The sequence below is a fragment of the Salmo trutta genome, chromosome 27 (genome assembly GCF_901001165.1).
Source record: "Salmo trutta chromosome 27, fSalTru1.1, whole genome shotgun sequence".
NCBI lineage: Eukaryota > Metazoa > Chordata > Actinopteri > Salmoniformes > Salmonidae > Salmo > Salmo trutta.
The window spans coordinates 4712520-4733053 of NC_042983.1; the positions used below are offsets into that span (position 1 = coordinate 4712520).

General features: G+C 45.7%; 1 protein-coding gene across 1 annotated transcript in view; it reads left to right on the forward strand.

Annotated features, from left to right (window-relative positions):
- The window catches only part of LOC115164040 (whirlin-like), a 103107-nt gene extending 82573 nt beyond the window's left edge, over window positions 1-20534 (forward strand). The window contains exons 6-12 of the mRNA XM_029716170.1: window positions 2379-2561; window positions 3164-3367; window positions 8523-8597; window positions 8851-9628; window positions 10257-10429; window positions 10770-10895; window positions 19500-20534. Of these exons, the coding sequence (XP_029572030.1) occupies window positions 2379-2561; window positions 3164-3367; window positions 8523-8597; window positions 8851-9628; window positions 10257-10429; window positions 10770-10895; window positions 19500-19712 (1752 nt within the window). The 3' untranslated portion in view covers window positions 19713-20534. The remainder of the gene's footprint in view (window positions 1-2378; window positions 2562-3163; window positions 3368-8522; window positions 8598-8850; window positions 9629-10256; window positions 10430-10769; window positions 10896-19499) is intronic.

Below are 20534 nucleotides of genomic sequence, written 5' to 3' on the forward strand. Positions count from 1 at the left end.
ATTGTGCACTACTTTTGACCAGAGGCTCTGGCCAAAAGTAGCACACTACATAGGGAATAGGGTGCCATTTGGGACTCAGAGAATTTCTCTGGTCTGAGCTAGGTATGGCGCTGGTGGTGAAGTGAGGGCAGCACAGCGCAGGACAGGAGCCCAGTGTGACTGACAAATTCCCTTAGTAATTAATAGTAGCAAGAGTCAATGCTTTGCTCCTGACCTGCTAACTCTCGCTGTCATTTTTCTCTTTACTCTCCGGGCCCTGCAACACATTCATCCTCCTGGTGCTCCTCTTGACAATCTGTTTCACATTCCCAGGCGTCTATAACCTCTAACATTTTTGTCCTCAAAAAGGTGTGCTGCGGTATATCGTCTGATATGTGAAAACATAACCATCTGTGTTAGAAGTCCTCTCCACATACGCGCACAGCTCTTATCCAGGCACCCATTTTAGAATGAGTGGAACTGTATCATTTTGAGTGCCATCGTTTAACCATGAATGGTATTTAAGATCCATCAATGGCTAGGTGCTCAATATTCTATGTTCCGGTCTATTTAAAACTGGAATGGTCATTTCAAGCTGTAGCTGAATAACAATGAGAGTTATTGGGCTCACCCTAACACTGATGACTTTGAAGTGGTTTCTATTGTTAGAGCTTAAGAAAGCTTGTTGGTGTGCTGTTGATGTGTGTGGGATGACTGAGAGCAAAGGAGACATACTGTACAGGAGACTCTGTACACTCTCAGAAATAAAGGGTGCGATTTTTCTTAAAGGGGTACAAATGCTCGTCACTGTAGCGGTACACTCTAAGGTATGTCCTTTGGACCTTTAGTTAAAATTACTTAATTGTACCCTTGCGGTTCATTTCTTAAAAGAGCCAATAATGTTGCTTAGGGGACAATATAGTACAGGTATAACAGCATACCTTTGGAAAAGGTACAATTTTGCCTTTTTTAGGTTACCACCACAGTGACAAAGCCGTTTTGTTCCTTTTTAAATGGCAAAAATGTACCTCAGAAAAGGTTTTTCATATTTCCCAGGATGCATTTCAAGCAATTTTTTTAGTTAACAGTACCACATGGTTGTTGCATTCGTTGGCTTTCAGTGCTGTAGCCTTCACCAAGTGAGGGCCTAAGAAAAATGTTTTTTTTATTCTTTATGACAATACATTATGTATATCATGAGGCCATAACTCCTGGTTAGTCCAACTATTACCAGACTAGGATTAGTATAGAAAAATGTATACTATTTATCTTTGTGTAGCATAAGATCAATCAATCATTGTGCATTCAAAAACACACTTATTGAAACAAACAATTCTAAAAATCAACCTGCAGTAGAGCATGCTGGGAAATATGTTAATTATGGGCATGGTTTGTGTGATGATTTCACCTTTATATTCAAAATATTAGGTACCATTATAGTAGTTTATCCTCTGCGGGATCGGTGTCCCCCCCCCCCCCCCCCCCCCCCGCGCGCAGGACGGTTGAGCTAACTTAGGCTAATGTGATTAGCATGAGGTTGTAAGTAACAACAACAACAAAAATCCCAGGATATAGACATATCTGATATAGTTAAGCTTAAATTCTTGTTCTTGCACTGTCCAATTTACAGTAGCTATTACAGTGAGATAATACCATGCTATTGTTTGAGGAGAGTGCACAATTATGAACTTGAAAATGTATCAATAAACCAATTAGGCACATTTGGGCAGTCTTGATTCAACATTTTTAACAGATATACAATGGTTCATTGGATCAATCTAAATCTTTGCACGTACACTGCTGCCATCTAGTGGCCAAAATCTACATTGCACCTGGGCTGGAATAATACATTATGGCCTTTCTCTTGCGTTTCAAAGATGGTACAAAAAAACAAAAAACGCATGTTTTTTTCTTTGTATTATCTTTTACCAGATCTAATCTGTTATATTCTCCTACATTCATTTCACATTTCCACAAACTTCAAAGTGTTTCCTTTCACATAGTATCAATAATATGCATATCCTTGTTCAGGTCCTGAGCTACAGGCAATTAGATTTGGGTATATCATTTTAGGTGAAAATTGAAAAAAAGGGTCCGATCATTAACAGCACATGTACCCTAAAAGGTACAGTACCTACAGTAACAGTCTCATGTGAGATTATACCTCTGAAGGAACGTTCTGTGTATTTAGATTTTTGTACCTCAGGGAACAATACTGCACCCTAACCAAACCCTTAATTCTAAGAGTGTACATTCATTCTTTTTCTCTCTCTTCTGTCTTTCTCTTTCTCTCCCTCCCACTCTCTACCTGTCTGTCTTTCTCTCTCTGTCTTTCTCTCTCTCTCCCTCCCTCTTGTTCTCTCTCTCTTGCTCTCTCTCCTCTCCCTCCGTCGATACAGCCAGTGTGTCGAGGTGTGTGGCCCCCAGGTTCACAGGTATCTCTAGAGGAGCAGGCCTTTCTGCTGCTGACAGACCCAGAGAGGCAGACCATGGGTTACTACCTGCAGGAGTACCAGGAGGGACACATCGGTCTGGAACCCCTGGCTATGGCCCTGTTTGAACTCTTCAACACCCACGCCAAGGTACTGTAACGCCTGCTGAGACAGCACATCTGGGCTAGCATCCCAAATGGCACCCTATAGGGCTCTGGTCAAAAGTAGTACACTATAGGGAATATGGTGCCATTTGGGATACACCCTGGGTGTCTGCTTCATCTGATGGTTGATCTTTTTCTCCAGAAGATGGTGTCTCCACAACTGTTTGGAAATTGTTTATTTAATGTACACCCAGTCACAAAATGCCTATAAATGTTATTTTGGTGGTTCCTTGTCTTAACTGTCCACCATTCTTCCTCCTGTCCTCCCTCCAGTTCCCTTTGTCAAAGGAGAGGATGAAAACCTAGTGCTCGAAGGTTAAACGTTGTCTAATAAATTCCCATTGAGAGCATAATGCAGTGTGTGGAGTACCCTTTTCACCTTTTATTGAACACTTTCTGACATCCAGCACCTTCTCTAAGTCAAATAAGGACTCTATATAACCTGTTGGGCCTCTATATAACCTATAGGGCCTCTATGTAACCGACAGGGCCTCTGTAACATCATAGGGTTTCTATGTAACTATGATAGCGCATTTATGTAACTCTATTGGGCCTCTATGTAACTTGTTGACCGTTTCTCCTCTACAGTTATCCTTGCTGTCTGAGGTGCGTAGCCTGGTGGCTCCCCAGGACCTGGAGCTGTATGATGGTCTGGTGCTGCACCGTGAGAGGGAGGCTCTGAAGGCCTGGCATGGAGAAAAAGGAACGTTGCATCCAACCAGCCGCTGTGTACACACAGAGCCCTTAGCCAGCCACAGCCACTACAACCCCACCACTCTCTGCTCTGCCAAGGTAGTGGAAAGTTTGCACCCTAAATGATACCCTACTCCTTATACAGTGGAGTGCTTTTGACCAGAGCCTCATTGGCCCTGTGTGTGCGTGCATGCCTATTCAGGTCTATGGTGCGTGTGTGTTTGATTTCCCCCAGGCATCCTTTTAAAATATTTTCTGTCATCAATTGGATCTGGCACCAGTATCAAATGAGAGAGAGCAGTGATTTCAGATGAGATTACTGAGCTGCAGTGCCAGTGTAGCATCGATGTTTAACTGAATCAGTATGGCCCTGATCAGTATAATGGGACCTCATTCTGCCAGGGCACAGTCACTCTACAAAACACTCTATAACCATCCAAATGAGACCCAGCCACCCTGTAATAGAAACTGTTAAAACAGTGTTTGAATGCACAATGGCACCCTATTCAGTGCTCCTCTTTTGACCAGACTCTGGCTCTGGTCAAAAGTAATGTACCATACAGAATAGGGTACCATTTGCTCCAACAAAGCAGAGATTATTCAGCCATGGACCGGGGGGGGGGGGGGGGGGATTTGAAACCATTGTGAGGAGAGATTTGAAACCATTGTGACTGAGAGCTGAACCCAAGTACAGTTGAAGTCGGAAGTTTACATACGCCTTAGCCAAATACATTTAAACTCACAATTCCTGACATTTAATCCTAGTAAGAATTCCCTGTCTTAGTTCAGTTAGGATCACCACTTTATTTTAAGAATGTGAAATGTCAGAATAATTGTAACGATCGTCGTGCAGGAAGGAAGAAGTGGACCAAGGCGCAGCTGGGAGCGAACACATGTTATTTATTACAGACTGAAATAACACGGTCAAAACAGAGAATAAACGTATCGTTACTGCTCCAACAAAAAGAGACAACACCCCACAAACATCGTGGGGGAAAAGGAACTTAAATGTGATTCCACAATCAGAGGCAACTAGCGACAGCTGTCTCTGATTGGGAATCGACAGAACCCAACATAGAAATAAGCCCCAAAGCAAGGCTATACCAAAAACATAGAAAATAAACTATAGAAATGCCACACCCTGACCAAAATAGAAGAGTTCACCTGGTCAGGGCGTGACAGTACCCCCCCTCCAACGGTGCGTACTCCCGGCGCACCAACCTAAAGTCTATTAGGGGCGGGACCGGGTGGGCGCCTCACCCTCGGTGGAGGCTCTGGCCCCGGGCGTGTTTCTCCCCCTGCCTCCACCCTAGCCCTACCCCTCTGGCCCGGACTGGACCACGGTGGAGCGGCATGCTCAGGCTCCGGAGTGGAGCCGCCGACCGGAACAGGACTGGTCACCGGTGGACCGGACACAGGCCGTGCCGGACTGTGGACACGCACCGTGGGCCTGGTGCGTGGAACAGGGACGGGCCGGACAGGACCGGGGACACGCACCACCAACCTGGTGCGGGGAGCAGGGATGGGCCGGACTGGACTGGGGACACGCACCAGCAACCTGGTGCGGGAGGCAGGGACGGGCCGGACTGGACTAGGGACACGCACCCCCGGCTTGGTGCGGGGAGCAGGGATGGGCCGGACAGGACTGGGGACACGCACCACTAACCTGGTGCGGGGAGCAGGGATGGGCCGGACAGGACTGTGGACACGCACCACTAACTTGGTGCGGGGAGCAGGGATGGGCCGGACAGGACTGGGGACACGCACCACTAACCTGGTGCGGGGAGCAGGGACGGGACGGACTGGACTGGGGACACGCACCACTGGCTTGGTGCGGGGAGCAGGGATGGGCCGGACAGGACTGGGGACACGCACCACTGGCTTGGTGCGGGGAGCAGGGATGGGCCGGACGGGACTGTGGACACGCACCACTAACTTGGTGCGGGGAGCAGGGATGGGCCGGACAGGACTGGGGACACGCACCACTGGCTTGGTGCGGGGAGCAGGGATGGGCCGGACAGGACTGGGGACACGCACCACTAACCTGGTGCGGGGAGCAGGGACGGGACGGGCTGGACTGGGGACACGCACCACTGGCTTGGTGCGGGGAGCAGGGATGGGCCGGACAGGACTGGGGACACGCACCACTGGCTTGGTGCGGGGAGCAGGGATGGGCCGGACGGGACTGTGGACACGCACCACTAACTTGGTGCGGGGAGCAGGGATGGGCCGGACAGGACTGGGGACACGCACCACTGGCTTGGTGCGGGGAGCAGGGATGGGCCGGACTGGACTGTGGACACGCACCACATTCGCCCGGCAAGGGCGAGGTGCTGGCACAGGACGTGCTGGACCGTGACCGCACACCGGCGACACAGTGCGCATAAGCGGCGCCGGATATCCTGGACCGAGGAGGCGCACTGGAGGTCTGGAGTGCACAGCTGACATCACCCATTCTGGCTCAACGCCCACCTTAGCCTGGCAAGTGTGGAGCGCTGGCACAGAACGCACTGGGCTGTGCAGCCGTACCGGAGACACAGTGCGCGTCCTCGGCGCAGGATACATCGGACCGAGAAGGGGCACCGGAGGCCAGGAGCGCTGAGCCGGCACAACACGTCCCCGCTGAACACTCCCCCTAGCCCGGCAAATGTGGGGCGCTGGCACAGAGCGCACTGGGCTGTGCAGGCGCACTGGCGATACCGTGCGCACCTCTGCCACCCAAGGCTCTTCCTCCACGCTGTCCCTACGCAGGTCCTCCAGGACCTGCCACATCTCTGCCTCCTCCTTCGCCATTATCCCCCACGAGAGCAGTGGTCTGGGCTCTTCCTCTGCCCTTCCGGACCACCCCATTAGCCCCCCCCAAAAAAAATCTTGGGGGTGTCTTCCGGGCCTCCTCGACCGCCGCCTGCGACTCCTTCCACCGGCTGGCATCACCTCCTCGACCTGGGAATCCTTCCGCCAGGGTCCTTTCCCCGACATGATCTCCTCCCAGGTCCAGAACTCCTTCCCCTCGCGAGCCCATCTCTCGCGCTCCTTATCCTCCCGCTGCTTGGTCCTGGTTCGGTGGGGTGTTCTGTAACGATCGTCGTGCAGGAAGGAAGAAGTGGACCAAGGCGCAGCTGGGAGCGAACACATGTTATTTATTAAAGACTGAAATCACACGGTCAAAACAGAGAATAAACGTATCGTTACTGCTCCAACAAAAAGAGACAACACCCCACAAACATCGTGGGGGAAAAGGAACTTAAATGTGATTCCCCAATCAGAGGCAACTAGCGACAGCTGTCTCTGATTGGGAATCGACAGAACCCAACATAGAAATAAGCCCCAAAGCAAGGCTATACCAAAAACATAGAAAATAAACTATAGAAATGCCACACCCTGACCAAAATAGAAGAGTTCACCTGGTCAGGGCGTGACAATAATAGTAGAGAGAATGATATATTTCAGATTTTATTTCTTTCATCACATTCCCAGTGGGTCAGAAGTTTACATACACTCAATTAGTATTTGGTAGCATTGCTTTTAAATTGTTTAACTTGGCTCAAACGTTTTGGGTAGCCTTCCACAAGCTTCCCACAATAAGTTGGGTGAATTTTGGCCCATTCCTCCTGACAGAGCTGGTGTAACTGAGTCAGGTTGGTAGGCCTCCTTGCTCACACACACACACACTTCTTCAGTTCTGCCCACAAAGTTTCTATAGGATTGAGGTCAGGGCTTTGTGATGGCCACTCCAATACCTTGACTTTGTTGTCCTTAAGTCATTTTGCCACAACTGTCCATTTGGAAGACCCATTTGCGACCAAGTTTTAACTTCCTGACTGATGTCTTGAGATGTTGCTTCAATATATCCACATAATTTTCCCTCCTCATGATGCCATCTATTTTGTGAAATGCACCAGTCCTTCCTGCAGCAAAGCACCCCCACAATATGATGCAAGTCTCCCCCTTTTTCCTCCAAACACGATGGTCATTATGGCCAAACAGTTCTATTTGTTTCATCAGACCAGAGGACATTTCTCCAAAAAGTACGATCTTTGTCCCCATGTGCAGTTGCAAACCGTAATCTGGCTTTTTTATGGCGGAGTGGCATCTTCCTTGCTGAGCAGCCTTTCAGGTTATGTCGATATAGGACTCATTTTACTATGTATATAGATACTTTTGTACCTGTTTCCTCCAGCATCTACACAAGGTCCTTTGCTGTTGTTCTGGGATTGATTTGCACTTTTCGCACCAAAGTACATTCATCTCTAGGAGACAGAACGCGTCTCCTTCCTGAGGGGTATGATGGCTGCGTGGTCCCATGGTGTTTATACTTGCGTACTATTGTTTGTACAGAACGTGGTACCTTCAGGCGTTTGGAAATTGCTCCCAAGGATGAACCAGACTTGTGGAGGTCTTGGCTGTTTTCCCATGTCAAGCAAAGAGGCGGTGAGTTTGATGGGGGGCCTTAAAATACATCCACAGGTACACCTCCAATTGACTCAAATGATGTCAATTAGCCTATCAGAAGCTTCTAAAGCCATGACATCATTTTCTGGAATTTTTCTGACCCACTGGAATTGTGATACAGTGAATTATAAGTGAAATAATCTGTCAGTAAACAATTGTTGGAAAAATTACTTGTGTCATGCACAAAGTAGATGTCCTAACCGACTTGCCAAAACAATAGTTTGTTGTGGTTGAAAAAAAGTGTGTACGCGACTGTTTTTGTACGCGACTGTGTGAGTGTACGCGACTGTGTGTGTGTGTGTGTGTGCGACTGTGTGTGTGTTTGTGCGTGACTGTGTGTGTGTGTGTGTGTGTGTGTGTGTGTGTGTGTGTGTGTGTGTGTGTGTGTGTGTGTGTGTGTATCTGTATGCGTGTGTCAGTTTCCCCATGGTCCAAGGTGACAAAGTGTTGCTTTCTGTTGGTTGGCTGGTTTTGCTGATTGCCATGGTCCATTCTGTGCTTGTGTAATTGGCCTTGTTGACACCCTCATTACTATAGCTGTAAAATCACACCCTCAAGTAAACAAGTAATTGCAGTTCATTTATATTATATGCACTAAATGATCTTCCTGTGTTAATTGATAATTCAAGTGTTTAGTCACGCTTCTGGGTTAATGTTTCAGCACATTATTGTCACACAACATTGTTCTGGGGTGCAGGTCAGTGACTCTATGGATGGGCCTGTTTATTTTGAATGATAAGTTCAAGTAAACAGGTGAAGTCATATTATAACACACAAAACCTTGTGTCTCTGTCTCTTTCAGCATGAGTGCTCTCATGGTGACAGTGTAGAGCATGATCCAGGGGTACGCACTAGTGTCCTACCTGACATTACATTGGTGAGTCTGTGTGAGTTTGAGGTTGTTCTAGTCTGATGGAAATCATTTGTCAGGTTTTATTATGTGCATGAGTGGCAAATTAGACTTAAATGCTAATCTTTGTGTACAATGCATTTAAAGGTGAGTCGTGAAGTTGCGTTTGAAGGTGACTCTCTCCATTAAAAACATTGTTGGTGAACTTCAGCAGACAGACTGAGGTTGTAAAGAGTTTGGACCACTTTTCTGTACAAGCAATGTCCTTTTGTGTTTCTAGAAAGAGGTGCGGTCTACAGCTGAATCTCCTCCGTCCTTCAAGCCATCACTTCCCTCCGGCCATACCCAGACGAGAAACCCCAAGGAGAGGGACCCTTCCAAGCGCCCCTCATCCAGTCACTCCCAGTCTGGCCTGATCTTTACTGCCCCCACCAGGCTACACCAGGAATGCCACCACAAATCCCTCAAAGCCTTCAGCTCCTCCAACCACCAAACCTCCACCTCCCCTAGTTCTGGCCTCCATCACACCTGTCCCAACCCTGGCCACCAAAACAGCCCCAACCCTGGCACCAACCACAGTGCCAATCCAAGCTCTGGTCATCAGACATCCATAAACTCTCTTCACCACACCTGCCAAAACTCCCTCCACATCTCCACCCCCACCTCTGACCACCACCCCCACCAAGCCTGCCCTAGCTCTGGCCACCATACCTGCCCCGGCTCCCTTCACCACAACCCCTTGTGGTTCCCCTCTGCTCCTCCAACCCAGGAGTCGACCATCAAGCACCCCATCTTCAGATCCTGTTCCCATGAGAAGCCTGCTACCTCCCCTAAGACTGCCTCCCCTTGTCTCTCCCCGTGTCCCTCCCCTGGTCTCTCCCCATGTCTGTCCCCCTGTCCCTCGCCCTGTCCCTCTCTCACTGTCCTGAAGCCGCCCCCATGTAGCCCAGACAGACCCTGCTCTCCTTGTTCTCCCTCCCTCAGCCAGGGAGGTCAGTGTGTCATGGCAGGCATACACAGACTGACTGCTGAGGTCAGGCCCCAGCCCCAGCAGAGAGGTAAAGGTCAATGTGTGTCTGTGTTTTTGTGCGTACCTGCCTGTGTTTCTGTGTGTTTATCACTTTACATGCTTGTACCCTGTGCGTACAAAACATTAGGAAAACCTGCTCTTTCAATGACATAGACTGACCGGGTGAATGCAGGTGAAAGATATGATCCCTTATTGATGTCACTAAATTCACTTCAATCAGTGTTGATGAAGGGGAGGAGGAAGGTTAATGAAGGATTTTTAAGCCTTGACAATTGAGACATAGATTGTGCATGTGTACCATTCAGAGGGTGGAAGGGCAAGACAAAAGATTGAAGTGCCTTTGAGCGGGGTATGGTAGCAGGTGCCAGGTGTACCAGTTTGAGTGTGACAAGAACTGTAACGCTGCTGGGTTTTTCATGCTCAACAGTTTCCCGTCTGTATCAAGAATGGTCCACCACCCAAAGGACATCCAGCCAACTTGACACAACTGTGGGAAGCATTGGAGTCAATATGGGCCAGCATCCCTGTGGAACGCTTTCGACACCTTGTAGAGTCCATGCCCCAAGGAATTGAGGCTGTTCTGAGGGCAAAAGGGGGTTCAACTCAATATTAGGATGGTGTATATATAATCGAATCTATTACTTCTGTGTATCCAGGCGCCACATTGTCCCAGCTGTCAGACAGTGGTCAGACTCTGAGTGAGGACAGTGGGGTGGACATTGCTGAGGCAGGAGGGCTGAGTAAAGACAGCAGTCCTCGGCCCAGTAAGAACCAGGCCACACAGCAGTCCCAAGTGGCCCAGGGACCTGCAGCACTGGCATCCAAACAGGTGAGGGCCACCAAGGGCCCATATCACAACAGAAATAACATGTTGGTGTCTCAAATGAAACCCTTTTCCATATATAGTGCACTGCGTTTGACCAGGGCTCATAGTGCACTATTTTTTACCAGAGCCCTAGCTAGGGATTAGGGTGCCATTTGGGACGCACACCATAACATAAAAAAATCTCTGAGTTTCACAACACTCTGTTTTGCCTTTTCACAAATTCATGGTTTGCCACACCTTTTATTACAGTACACTCAGTGCCTGTCCATCCCTTAACCGTAGTCTTGCTTCTATGTCTTTTTGTCCTCATTCTATGTTCTGATTCTTCTTGTGTTCCCTGCAGCAGCCTGGCTCTCCAGTGCCCACCCCTACCCTGGTACATGTGGTAAAGAATGCCAATACTCTGGGTATCGCTATAGAGGGAGGGGCAAACACACGCCTGCCGCTGCCACGCATCGTCACCATACAGGTGAGAAAGAGAGACTACTGCGTCCCAAATGGCTCTCTATTCCCAAAATAGTGCACTACTTTTGACCAGGGCTTATGGGGCTCCGGGTAAAAGCAGATGATTCTGCATCACCTTATCATACTCCGACATTTAGGATAACTCTGAACATGAATGTAGCATGATGAGGACTACACAGGGCTTTTGTACTGTGATGTCTGTAAATAGTAAGAACTACTTCATCCTATGTGAATGTAGCGCCTGAAGGTGTGCCATACTTATATATATTTTATTGCATAACAGCAAGCATAAAAAACGACAGAATTACCATTTTCACTTTCATCCTAAATGTGACTTTCCCCCGAGCATCTGTTTATGTGCGTAATAGCAGCCTATATTTGCATTAATAAGAATCTCAAATCAGGTAAAGGATGCTCTCATGGGGATTTGTAACTTTGTTGAAGAAAGTTTTCGCCACCTGTTTAGTCTCAGGATTCTTGGATTGGATGATCAATTCAGGTCACCAGGGCCCATATTCATTAGGAACAAAACGGAAGCAAACCCAAACATGGAGGGTCTACCTGAACTTGTCCAATAAGGAACACGTGTTTTGATTTTTAGTTTTCAGGTGTGAGTATACCGACATAGTCATTGTGAGTGGACCTACATGTGTATTTAAATATTATTGTCAAGAACAGCCTTGATGTAAGGATCGACTCTGGAGACGAGAAGCTGGTACAGGGAGTGAACATTTAATAACCACGGACAGGAACAGAATACGGACAGCGTCCGATGAGCCGGCTGAGGTGTAGGAACCCGACGAGCTGGCTGAGGCATTACGTGGGATGGGAGCCTGCCGACCCAACCGGAGCAAGGAAACCTCTCGAGCCAGCTAAGGCGTGAAAGCCTGATGAGCCAGCTGGGGCACCCCCGGTTCCATCGGCGGCGGAACCCGGACCCGACGTCACCAGCAAAACAAAAAACAAATACCTCCCTGATGCTTTGTATAGTGGTGCCGGCATTCTGTAAGGATCAACACTGGAGATGAGAAGCGCGTAATGATGGTGACAGGTGTGCGTAATGAAAGGCAGCCTGGTGCCCCCGAGCGCAAGAGAGGGAGACAAACAGGTGTTTGTGCCTCATTATTCCAACTATTTCCCCCCACCATTTAATGGTACTGTCTATGATTCAGTAACAGTCCATAGTTGTTTTCCAAATGGCAACCTATTCCCTATATAGTGCTTATAGTCCCTACACTCTTAGAAAAAAAGGTGCTATCTAGAGCCTAAAACGATTCTTCGGCTGTCCCCAGAGGAGAACCCTTTGAAGAACCCATTTTGGTCCCTTTCCACAGAGGGTTCTACATGGAACCCAAAAGTCTTCCACCTGGAAGCAAAAAGGGATCTACTTGGAACGAAAGTGGGTTCTCCTATGGGGACAGCCAAAGAACCCTTTTGGAGCCCTTTTTTCTAAGAGTGTATGGGCCTTGGTCAAAAGTAGTGCACTACATAGGGAATAGGGTTCTATTTGACACGCAGCCATTAGGTTGGCTCTGAATGGTCATACAGAGAATTATAAGTGACATGGTTGAAGAGGTTATTTCAGGATATGACAGTCAACAATAATGGGATTTTATTGTTTATTGTTTTACTGACTTAACACATCTGGGGATATGGTGCGATAAAGAAGATCATAAACAATAGGTTGTCACAGCCAATTTCAAGGCTCTGCCGCAGCTATTGCATAACGCTAGAGTGCTTCCGCTTTCCAAAGAGAAAACATTGTTGGTTAGTTGGAATGCCTTCCCCCTCTGTCGTAATGAGGGTAGATTGCAGGGTGCTTAAACTTAAGTGGGGACTGCTGCTGTCCAATATAATTGTTGTTAGGGTGTTTGATTAGTGTTATTACATCCCACACTTATATTTTTCTTCTTGGCTCTGATTCGGCTGATAGCGGATAATTATTTTGAAGAAGGGTCTACTTGCAATAACTGTGATGGGTGGGCGGTTTCTACCAAAAAATGAACTGACTGTAAGTCGTTCTGGATAAGAGCATCTGCTGAATGACTAAATTGTAGGAAACAGTGAAGGAACAGTGAGAGCAGTAAGGCAAGCATGCTTCTTGTTTTTATTTATTTATCGATAGCCAGGGGCACACTCCAACACTCAGACCTGATTTACATTTACATTACATTTAAGTCATTTAGCAGACGCTCTTATCCAGAGCGACTTACAAATTGGTGCATTCACCTTATGATATCCAGTGGAACAACCACTTTACAATAGTGCATCTAAATCTTTTAAGGGGGGGGGGTTAGAAGGATTACTTTATCCTATCCCAGGTATTCCTTAAAGAGGTGGGGTTTCAGGTGTCTCCGGAAGGTGGTGATTGACTCCGCTGTCCTGGCGTCGTGAGGGAGCTTGTTCCACCATTGGGGTGCCAGAGCAGCGAACAGTTTGGACTGGGCTGAGCGGGAACCGTGCTTCCTCAGAGGTAGGGGGGCCAGCAGGCCAGAGGTGGATGAACGCAGTGCCCTTGTTTGGGTGTAGGGCCTGATCAGAGCCTGAAGGTATGGAGGTGCCGTTCCCCTCACAACTCCGTAGGCAAGCACCATTTACAAACAAAGCATTTGTGTTTAGTGAGTCCGCCAGATCAGAGGCAGTAGTGATCCAGGATCAGAAAGGTCTTTGTTTCTGGCCATTTTGAGCCTGTAATCAAACCCACAATTGCTGATGCTCCAGATACTCAACTAGTCTAAAGAAGGCCAATTTTATTGCTTCTTTACTCAGGACAACAGTTTTCAGCTGTGCTAATGTAACCGATGTGAAATGGCTAGTTAGTTAGCGGTGGTGCGCGCTAATAGCATTTCAATCAGTGACGTCACTCGCTCTGAGACTTGAAGTAGGGTTTCCCCTTGCGTTGCAAGGGCCGTGGCTTTTGTGGCGCGATGGGTAACGATGCTTCGGTGGGTGTCAGTTGTTGATGTGTGCAAGGGTCCCTGGTTCGAGCCCGGGTTGGGGCGAAGAGAGGGACGGAACCTACACTGTTACACTAACATAATAGCAAAAGGGTTTTATAATGATCAATTAGTCTTTTAAAATAATAAACTTGGATTAGCTAACACAACGTGCCATTGGAACACAGGAGTGATGGTTGCTGATAATGGGCCTATGTAGATTTTCCATAAAAAATAAGCCATTTCCAGCTACAATAGGCATTTACAACATTAACAATGTCTACACTGTATTTCTGATCAATTTTATGTTATTTTAATAGACAAAAAAAATGCTTTTGTTTCAAAAACAAGGACATTTCTAAGTGACCCCAAACTTTTGAACGGTAGTGAATTAGGGGTGAAACGATAACTGTATTCGTATTGAACCGTTCAGTACAGGGTCCACGGTTCGGTACGCATTGCGAACTGAACAATACATTAATCATATATTATAGCTAGGAAAATATATATATTTCATTGTAAAAAATGATTATTGCATAAACCAATGGTGTATAAATTAACTTGGGCAAAATATCCACATAGTAATAAAGTTGTTTATAGTTGTCTGCTCATGAGTTATTTCACTCCAGCGAGAACAGAGCTGAGACCACCGTAGCAGCAATTAGCTAATGAAGGAATTAGCACTTAGCTAAATGCAAAGGAGCAACATGGCAAGCATTGGCGAGCCAGAACTAGAAGTCGCCCCAGTATCATTCAGGTCTGCCGTCAGGGAACATTTCGGTTTCCCTGTAAACTATAACGGGGATTGTTAACGAGTGGTGGATAAAACTTCTACAACATGTAGGCTTTGTTCATTGCCGATAGCCTATTCGAGTTGCAATACGCGTAACATGACTACTCATTTGCGCCGAAATCACTCAGTGGGACGAGGCGAAAAAATGAAACCACTTCTCCCCACAGACTTCATGCAACAATATGCGGCTGACTCCTGTAGGGCTAAAGAAATCAACGCAGCGATAGCTAAATTCATAGTGGCAGATATGAGACCTTTCTCTGTGGTAGAGAATGCGGGGTTCAGAAACATGTTTAAAGTGGTCGAGCCGCGCCTCACTATTCTTTCTCATACACATTTTGCCCAGTCATTAATACCTGCCTTATACAAAAGAACAACTTGAGACCGAGTAGTCAGAAACGCGGTCTGTTGCTCAAACAACAGACAGTTGGACGTTTAGAGCTACATAGAGCTACCTTACTGTAATGGCTCGTTGCATTACGGCAGAGTGGGAGATAAAAAGCCATGTCCTTCAAACAGGTCCCCTTGAGAGTAGTCACACCAGTGTAAACTTGGGGGAAGAGCTAAGGGAAGCAGTTGGAGAGGGATAATGTAACGATTTCTGTGACCACTGACAACGCTAGAAATATTGTAAATGCAGTTGCACTAGCTGGATTGGGGCCACAGATAGGATGCTTTGCTTAAGTTATTAATCTAGCATCTCAAAAAGCAATGTCAGGGAATCCAATCTGTCGCCTCCTAGCAAAGATCAGGAAGGTTGTATCCTTATTTCACAAAAGCACAATTGCTGCACATGCTGGAGTTCCCAAACCACAAACTAATCCAAGATGTCCCTACTAGATGCAATTCAAGCCATGACATGGTTGAGATACCTTGATCAGAAAGTTGCGGTGTATTCTACACTGACTGATCAAGCTGTGAGAAAGAATGTCAAAGATATTGTGACTTTGTCTAAAAATGACATAAGACTAGCAAAGGAAGTTTATCAAAGTGTGCTAACCTCTCAAAACAGTCACAACACTGATATGCACTGAGAGCATTCCATCAGTTTCCATGGTCCCGCCTATGAAAACAATGAGCATGAAATCAATGGTGGCATCTGATGAAGATGAACCCGCAGTAAGGGATGTCAAGACTGCTATCAGAGTTAACCTGGAGCCTAGATAGCACCGCTTTGGACCCCTGATTCAAGACCCTTCTGCACCTGGATGCTGCTGCTCATCTAAGAGTTTACAATGAACTCACAGCAGAGATTGTGACCAATATACAACAGGTATTGTATTTATTTATATATACCCATTAACACATTATGTTAATGTGACATTTATTTTATTAATTAGTGATTTAACAATTAATTATAAAGTTGTAATTGTCCTAATAGTGTCTGATGTATATCTCTAACAACAAATCATATTTTTAAAGCCACTTCAGAGACAGTAATTTTCATCAAATTGTAATTCTGCAGGGTCAAGCCACAGATACCACAGGAGCCAGCCCATCTACAGAGACGGCAGACGACAGGGGTTCTCCTCCAGAAAAGAAGTCTGCCATGGCTGAGCTTTTTGGAGAGTTGTTCACGACCCAGGAGCAGGGAACCAAGTCAAAGGTCAAGGTCATAGAGGAGGAGGTGACCTCATACAGGGAAGTGAACTGTATTCCCCTGGATGCTGATCCACCTACATGGTGGAAGACCAAAGAGTTAATATACCCTGATGTTGCCATGTTAGCAAGGTGCTACCTGGCTGTGCCTGGGACCTCTGTCCCTAGCGAGAGGGTATTCTCCACAGCGGCTGACATTGTCATCTGTGCTCACTGCAGATAATTGCGATATACTAATCTTCTTAAAGAAAAACTTAAAAATCTGATAAAAATGTTTGTATTTTTTATTTTTTTCAAGTAACCAGTCTCAAGTGGTCCTATTTTGTTTAAAGTACTGGTATGTGACTTAATTTTGATATATGCTGCTGGACTATGTACTCTGGTTGAAGTTCTGTTTTAAATTACTATTTTATTTCATGTTATAAGGCAGGCACTGCTGTTTTTGTTGTCCCTTTGTTTCCATATGCTCCTGGGAATTCAAGCTACCCATGTTTACTATTATAATAAATAGAAAAACTTAATACAAATTACATATTTCTCAGGCATTTATTTTGTCAATGTATCAAAACCATAACGAACCGTGAGTTTTGTGAACCGTTTCACCCACCCGTTTCACCCAAGGTTTTAATGAAAATATGTAAATCATTATTTGAATATTATTTGAATATGTTGGTAACCCGTTGTATAAAAGTGATAATGCCCTGGAAGCCGGTGTTTGGAGGATATATTGGCACGGTTTGTCGGCCTTCAACTTCAATTCGGGCCTAACAACAACTGTGCCAATATACAGTATCCTCCGAACACCGGCTTCTCGGGCGTTATCACTTAAATATCTGCATTTTGATATAGACAATTCTCAGACCAATTCTTGCTCGTCAACGCCAACTCATTGCCTAACATGCTGACCAGACCGCGCATGTGTCCGTGTGCGCCATCGCGCGCATGTTGATTTTGTTCAGCCACACCAGACACGATCAGGACATGCAGGTTGAAATATCAAAACGAACTCTAAACCAAGTATATTAATTTGGGGACAGGTCGAAAAGGATTAAACATTTATGGCAATTTAGCTAGCTTGCTGTTGCTAGCTAATATGTCCTGGGATATAAACATTGGGTTGTTATTTTACCTAAAATGCACAAGGTCCTCTACTCTGACAATTCATTCATAAATAAAAGGGTAAAAGTTTGTTTCTAATAATCTCTCCTCCTAAAGGCTTCTTCTTCTTCTTTGGCATTTATATAGCAGTTGGTAACCAACTTTAAGGTACATTACCACCACCAACTGAACTGGAGTGTGGACCTCAGTTCATCTTTCAATCACCCACATGGATATATGCTCCTAAAAACCAATGAGGAGATGGGAGAAGCGGGACTTGCTGCACGTCAAGCATCACAAATAGAACCAAGTTCTATTTTAGCGCCTGGCTCCGCAGACACTCGTTGACGCGTGCGAGCAGTGTGGGTGCAACGATTGAATAACATGTATGTGTACATTTATTTTGCAACGATTGCGCACGCGACGCGAGCGGTGTGGTCAGCATGTAATGCTTGCTTGTATATTTCAATTAACTTCATGGAGTTAGATACATTTAATTATAGGCTAATTGGCTTATTATGAGTCGCATGTGAGGTGTGTATATATAATATGTATATATCAAATATTACCCCACTACATCTTGACCTGTCCAATACTGTAGGTATCAGTAGTGATGTTTGCTAATATGCTGTCTTCAACCGCCGAGCTTGGGAGGTTGCTTGTGGCATCCTTCCACACAGAAGAGAAGTATAGACTCAGGGTTTCACACTCTTGTGTCTTTGTGTCATCTCTCTCACTCTGGTCTTCTGCAGCTCCCATCGGCTTTTTAATGGACCAGTTTCTGCTGTCCTTAGTCCTGAGATGAGAGACTTTATCCTCCTAGTGCAGTATATTTTCTTAGCATGTTGAATGAGATAGGGAAAGGGGATACCTAGTCATTTGCACAACTGAATGCATTCAACTGAAACCCGTCTTTCACATTCAACCCAACCCCTCTGAATCAGAGAGGTGCGGGGGGGGGGCTGCCTTAATCGACATCCACGTCATCGGTGCCCGGGGAGCAGTTGTTGTGGGGGTTAACTGCCTTGCTCAAGGGCAGAACGGCAAACCTTTCGGTTACTGGCCCAATCCTCTTAACCACTAGGCTACCTGCTGCCCCAGGTATGCCACTTTGGAGCCTCCATGGCTTAGTCCTCCATGGCTTATCAGATGATGTGATGTTGCTCATTCTGATGGTCAATGCCTGCTTGAGGATAGGAGTAATTCACAGTGATTCACTGTTGTTCGTTTTTCACTGTGTATTTATTCCTTGGGTCATTATATCCATTTTTTATTAAATGTTTTGTCTTTAACTGCATTGTTGGAAAAGGACCTGTAAGTATGAATTTCACTGTTAGTCTACACCTGATGTATACAAAGCATGTGACAAATAAAATGGTATTTGATTTGATTAGCCTGATGTCTTTACCCTGATGTCTTTGTTTTTATTTGGCCTGACCGATAGAAGGCCACCCCGCACAAAGTGCTAAATCATTCCTCCCCTCAATCTCTTCTGACTATTAATCAGAAGAGCCTCTACCTTTGTATTTTGTCTCTAACCTTTCCTTGAAACCACCAACCATGTTCTCCTCTTCTCTTCGCTTCATTATCTTCTCGCTCTCTCTTTAGCGCTTATTTCTGCCACAAGGACACAGCCTGTCTACAAAAGTGATTATTTAATTGATGCTTCATTATCTTCTCGCTCACTCTTTAGCGCTTTATTTCTGCCACAAGGACACATCCTGTCTACACAAGTGATTATTTAATTGATGCTTCATTATCTCTCTCTCTCCCTGTATCTCTCTCTGTCTCTCTGAATTCAATGAATTATCAATTTAAGGGCTTTATTAGCATGGGAAACATATGTTTACATTGCCAAAGCAAGTGAAATAGATCATAAACAAAAGTGAAATAAACAATAAAAAATGAACAGTAAACATGACACTCACAAATGTTCCAAAAGAATGAAGACATTTCAAATGTCATATTATGTGCAAGTAGTTTAAGTACAAAAGCGAAAATAAATTAACATAAATATGGGTTGGCTTTACAATGGTGTTTGTTCTTCACTGGTTGCCCGTTTCCTGTGGCAACAGGTCACAAATCTTGCTGCTGTGATGGAACACTGTGGTATCTCACTCTCACAGTCCCCCCTCTGTATCTCTCACTTTCTCACTCTCCCCCACATCTCTCTCTCTTATAGAAGGGGGGCTCGGCACACGGTTGTGGGCAGCTGAAGGTGGGTCAGGTGATTCTGGAAGTGAACGGTGTCTCCCTGAGGGGCCGTGAGCACCAGGACGCTGCTTGCATCATCGCTGAGGCCTTCAAGTCCAAAGAGAGGGACCACATTGACTTCCTGGTCACAGAGTTCAACGCAACCCTCCTGCAGGGCCTTTTGCAGGGTCGTATTCATTAGCCACCATACAGAAGGAAACGGACTGAAATAGGCAGGGACTACCTGAACTTGTCAAATAAGAAATGCTTGTTCCCATTTTCCTGCAGGGGCTTTAGCAGGACTTTGCACTTTAAAGAGGTGAAACGGAAGGAGAAGGAGAGAACAGGAGGGAGAGGTCTGAGTGTTAATATAACAATCTATCTTAGTCTCGTCTAAGCCCGTTCTCCTTTCCCACTTTTTTGTCTGTAGATCGCAACCAGGCTTGCCATGTAGAGTTGTATTGCCAAAATGCATGACATTCTGCATTAAGAACTCCCCAATATAACCTAATAGAACCTAAGAAGAACCCACCAATGGAACCTAATAGTATTGAACTGAAATCTTGAAAATCACAGTTTATAACAACAATATCAATGCTGTGATGTCATTAATTATGTCATTCCATTTAGCTGCTTTTCAGTCTCCCTGCTCTCCCCTCTCCAATAGGTCTGCCATTCGTAGCAGCTCTCCCCTGGAAGTGGTTATACCAAGATGGTGCTTTGAAAATGGACAGAGATTGTATCTAATCTTAGCCGAACTATACCTTTATGCTATCTCTAAAATACTTGTTTTGCATCATTTCTGTAATGTTTTATGAACACCCTATATATTGTATATAGAATATATTGTATATAACACTGAAACACATTTTAATAGGTAGAGGATTTGAGCTATTTATAACACTAGGTCGTCTGTATGTAAGAGGATCACATTTCTGTATGGATTTTTATTAATTTACTTAATTCATTTTTTATTTATAAGGGCAGTTCGTTTTCTATACTTTTCATGGTACACAGTATTGGT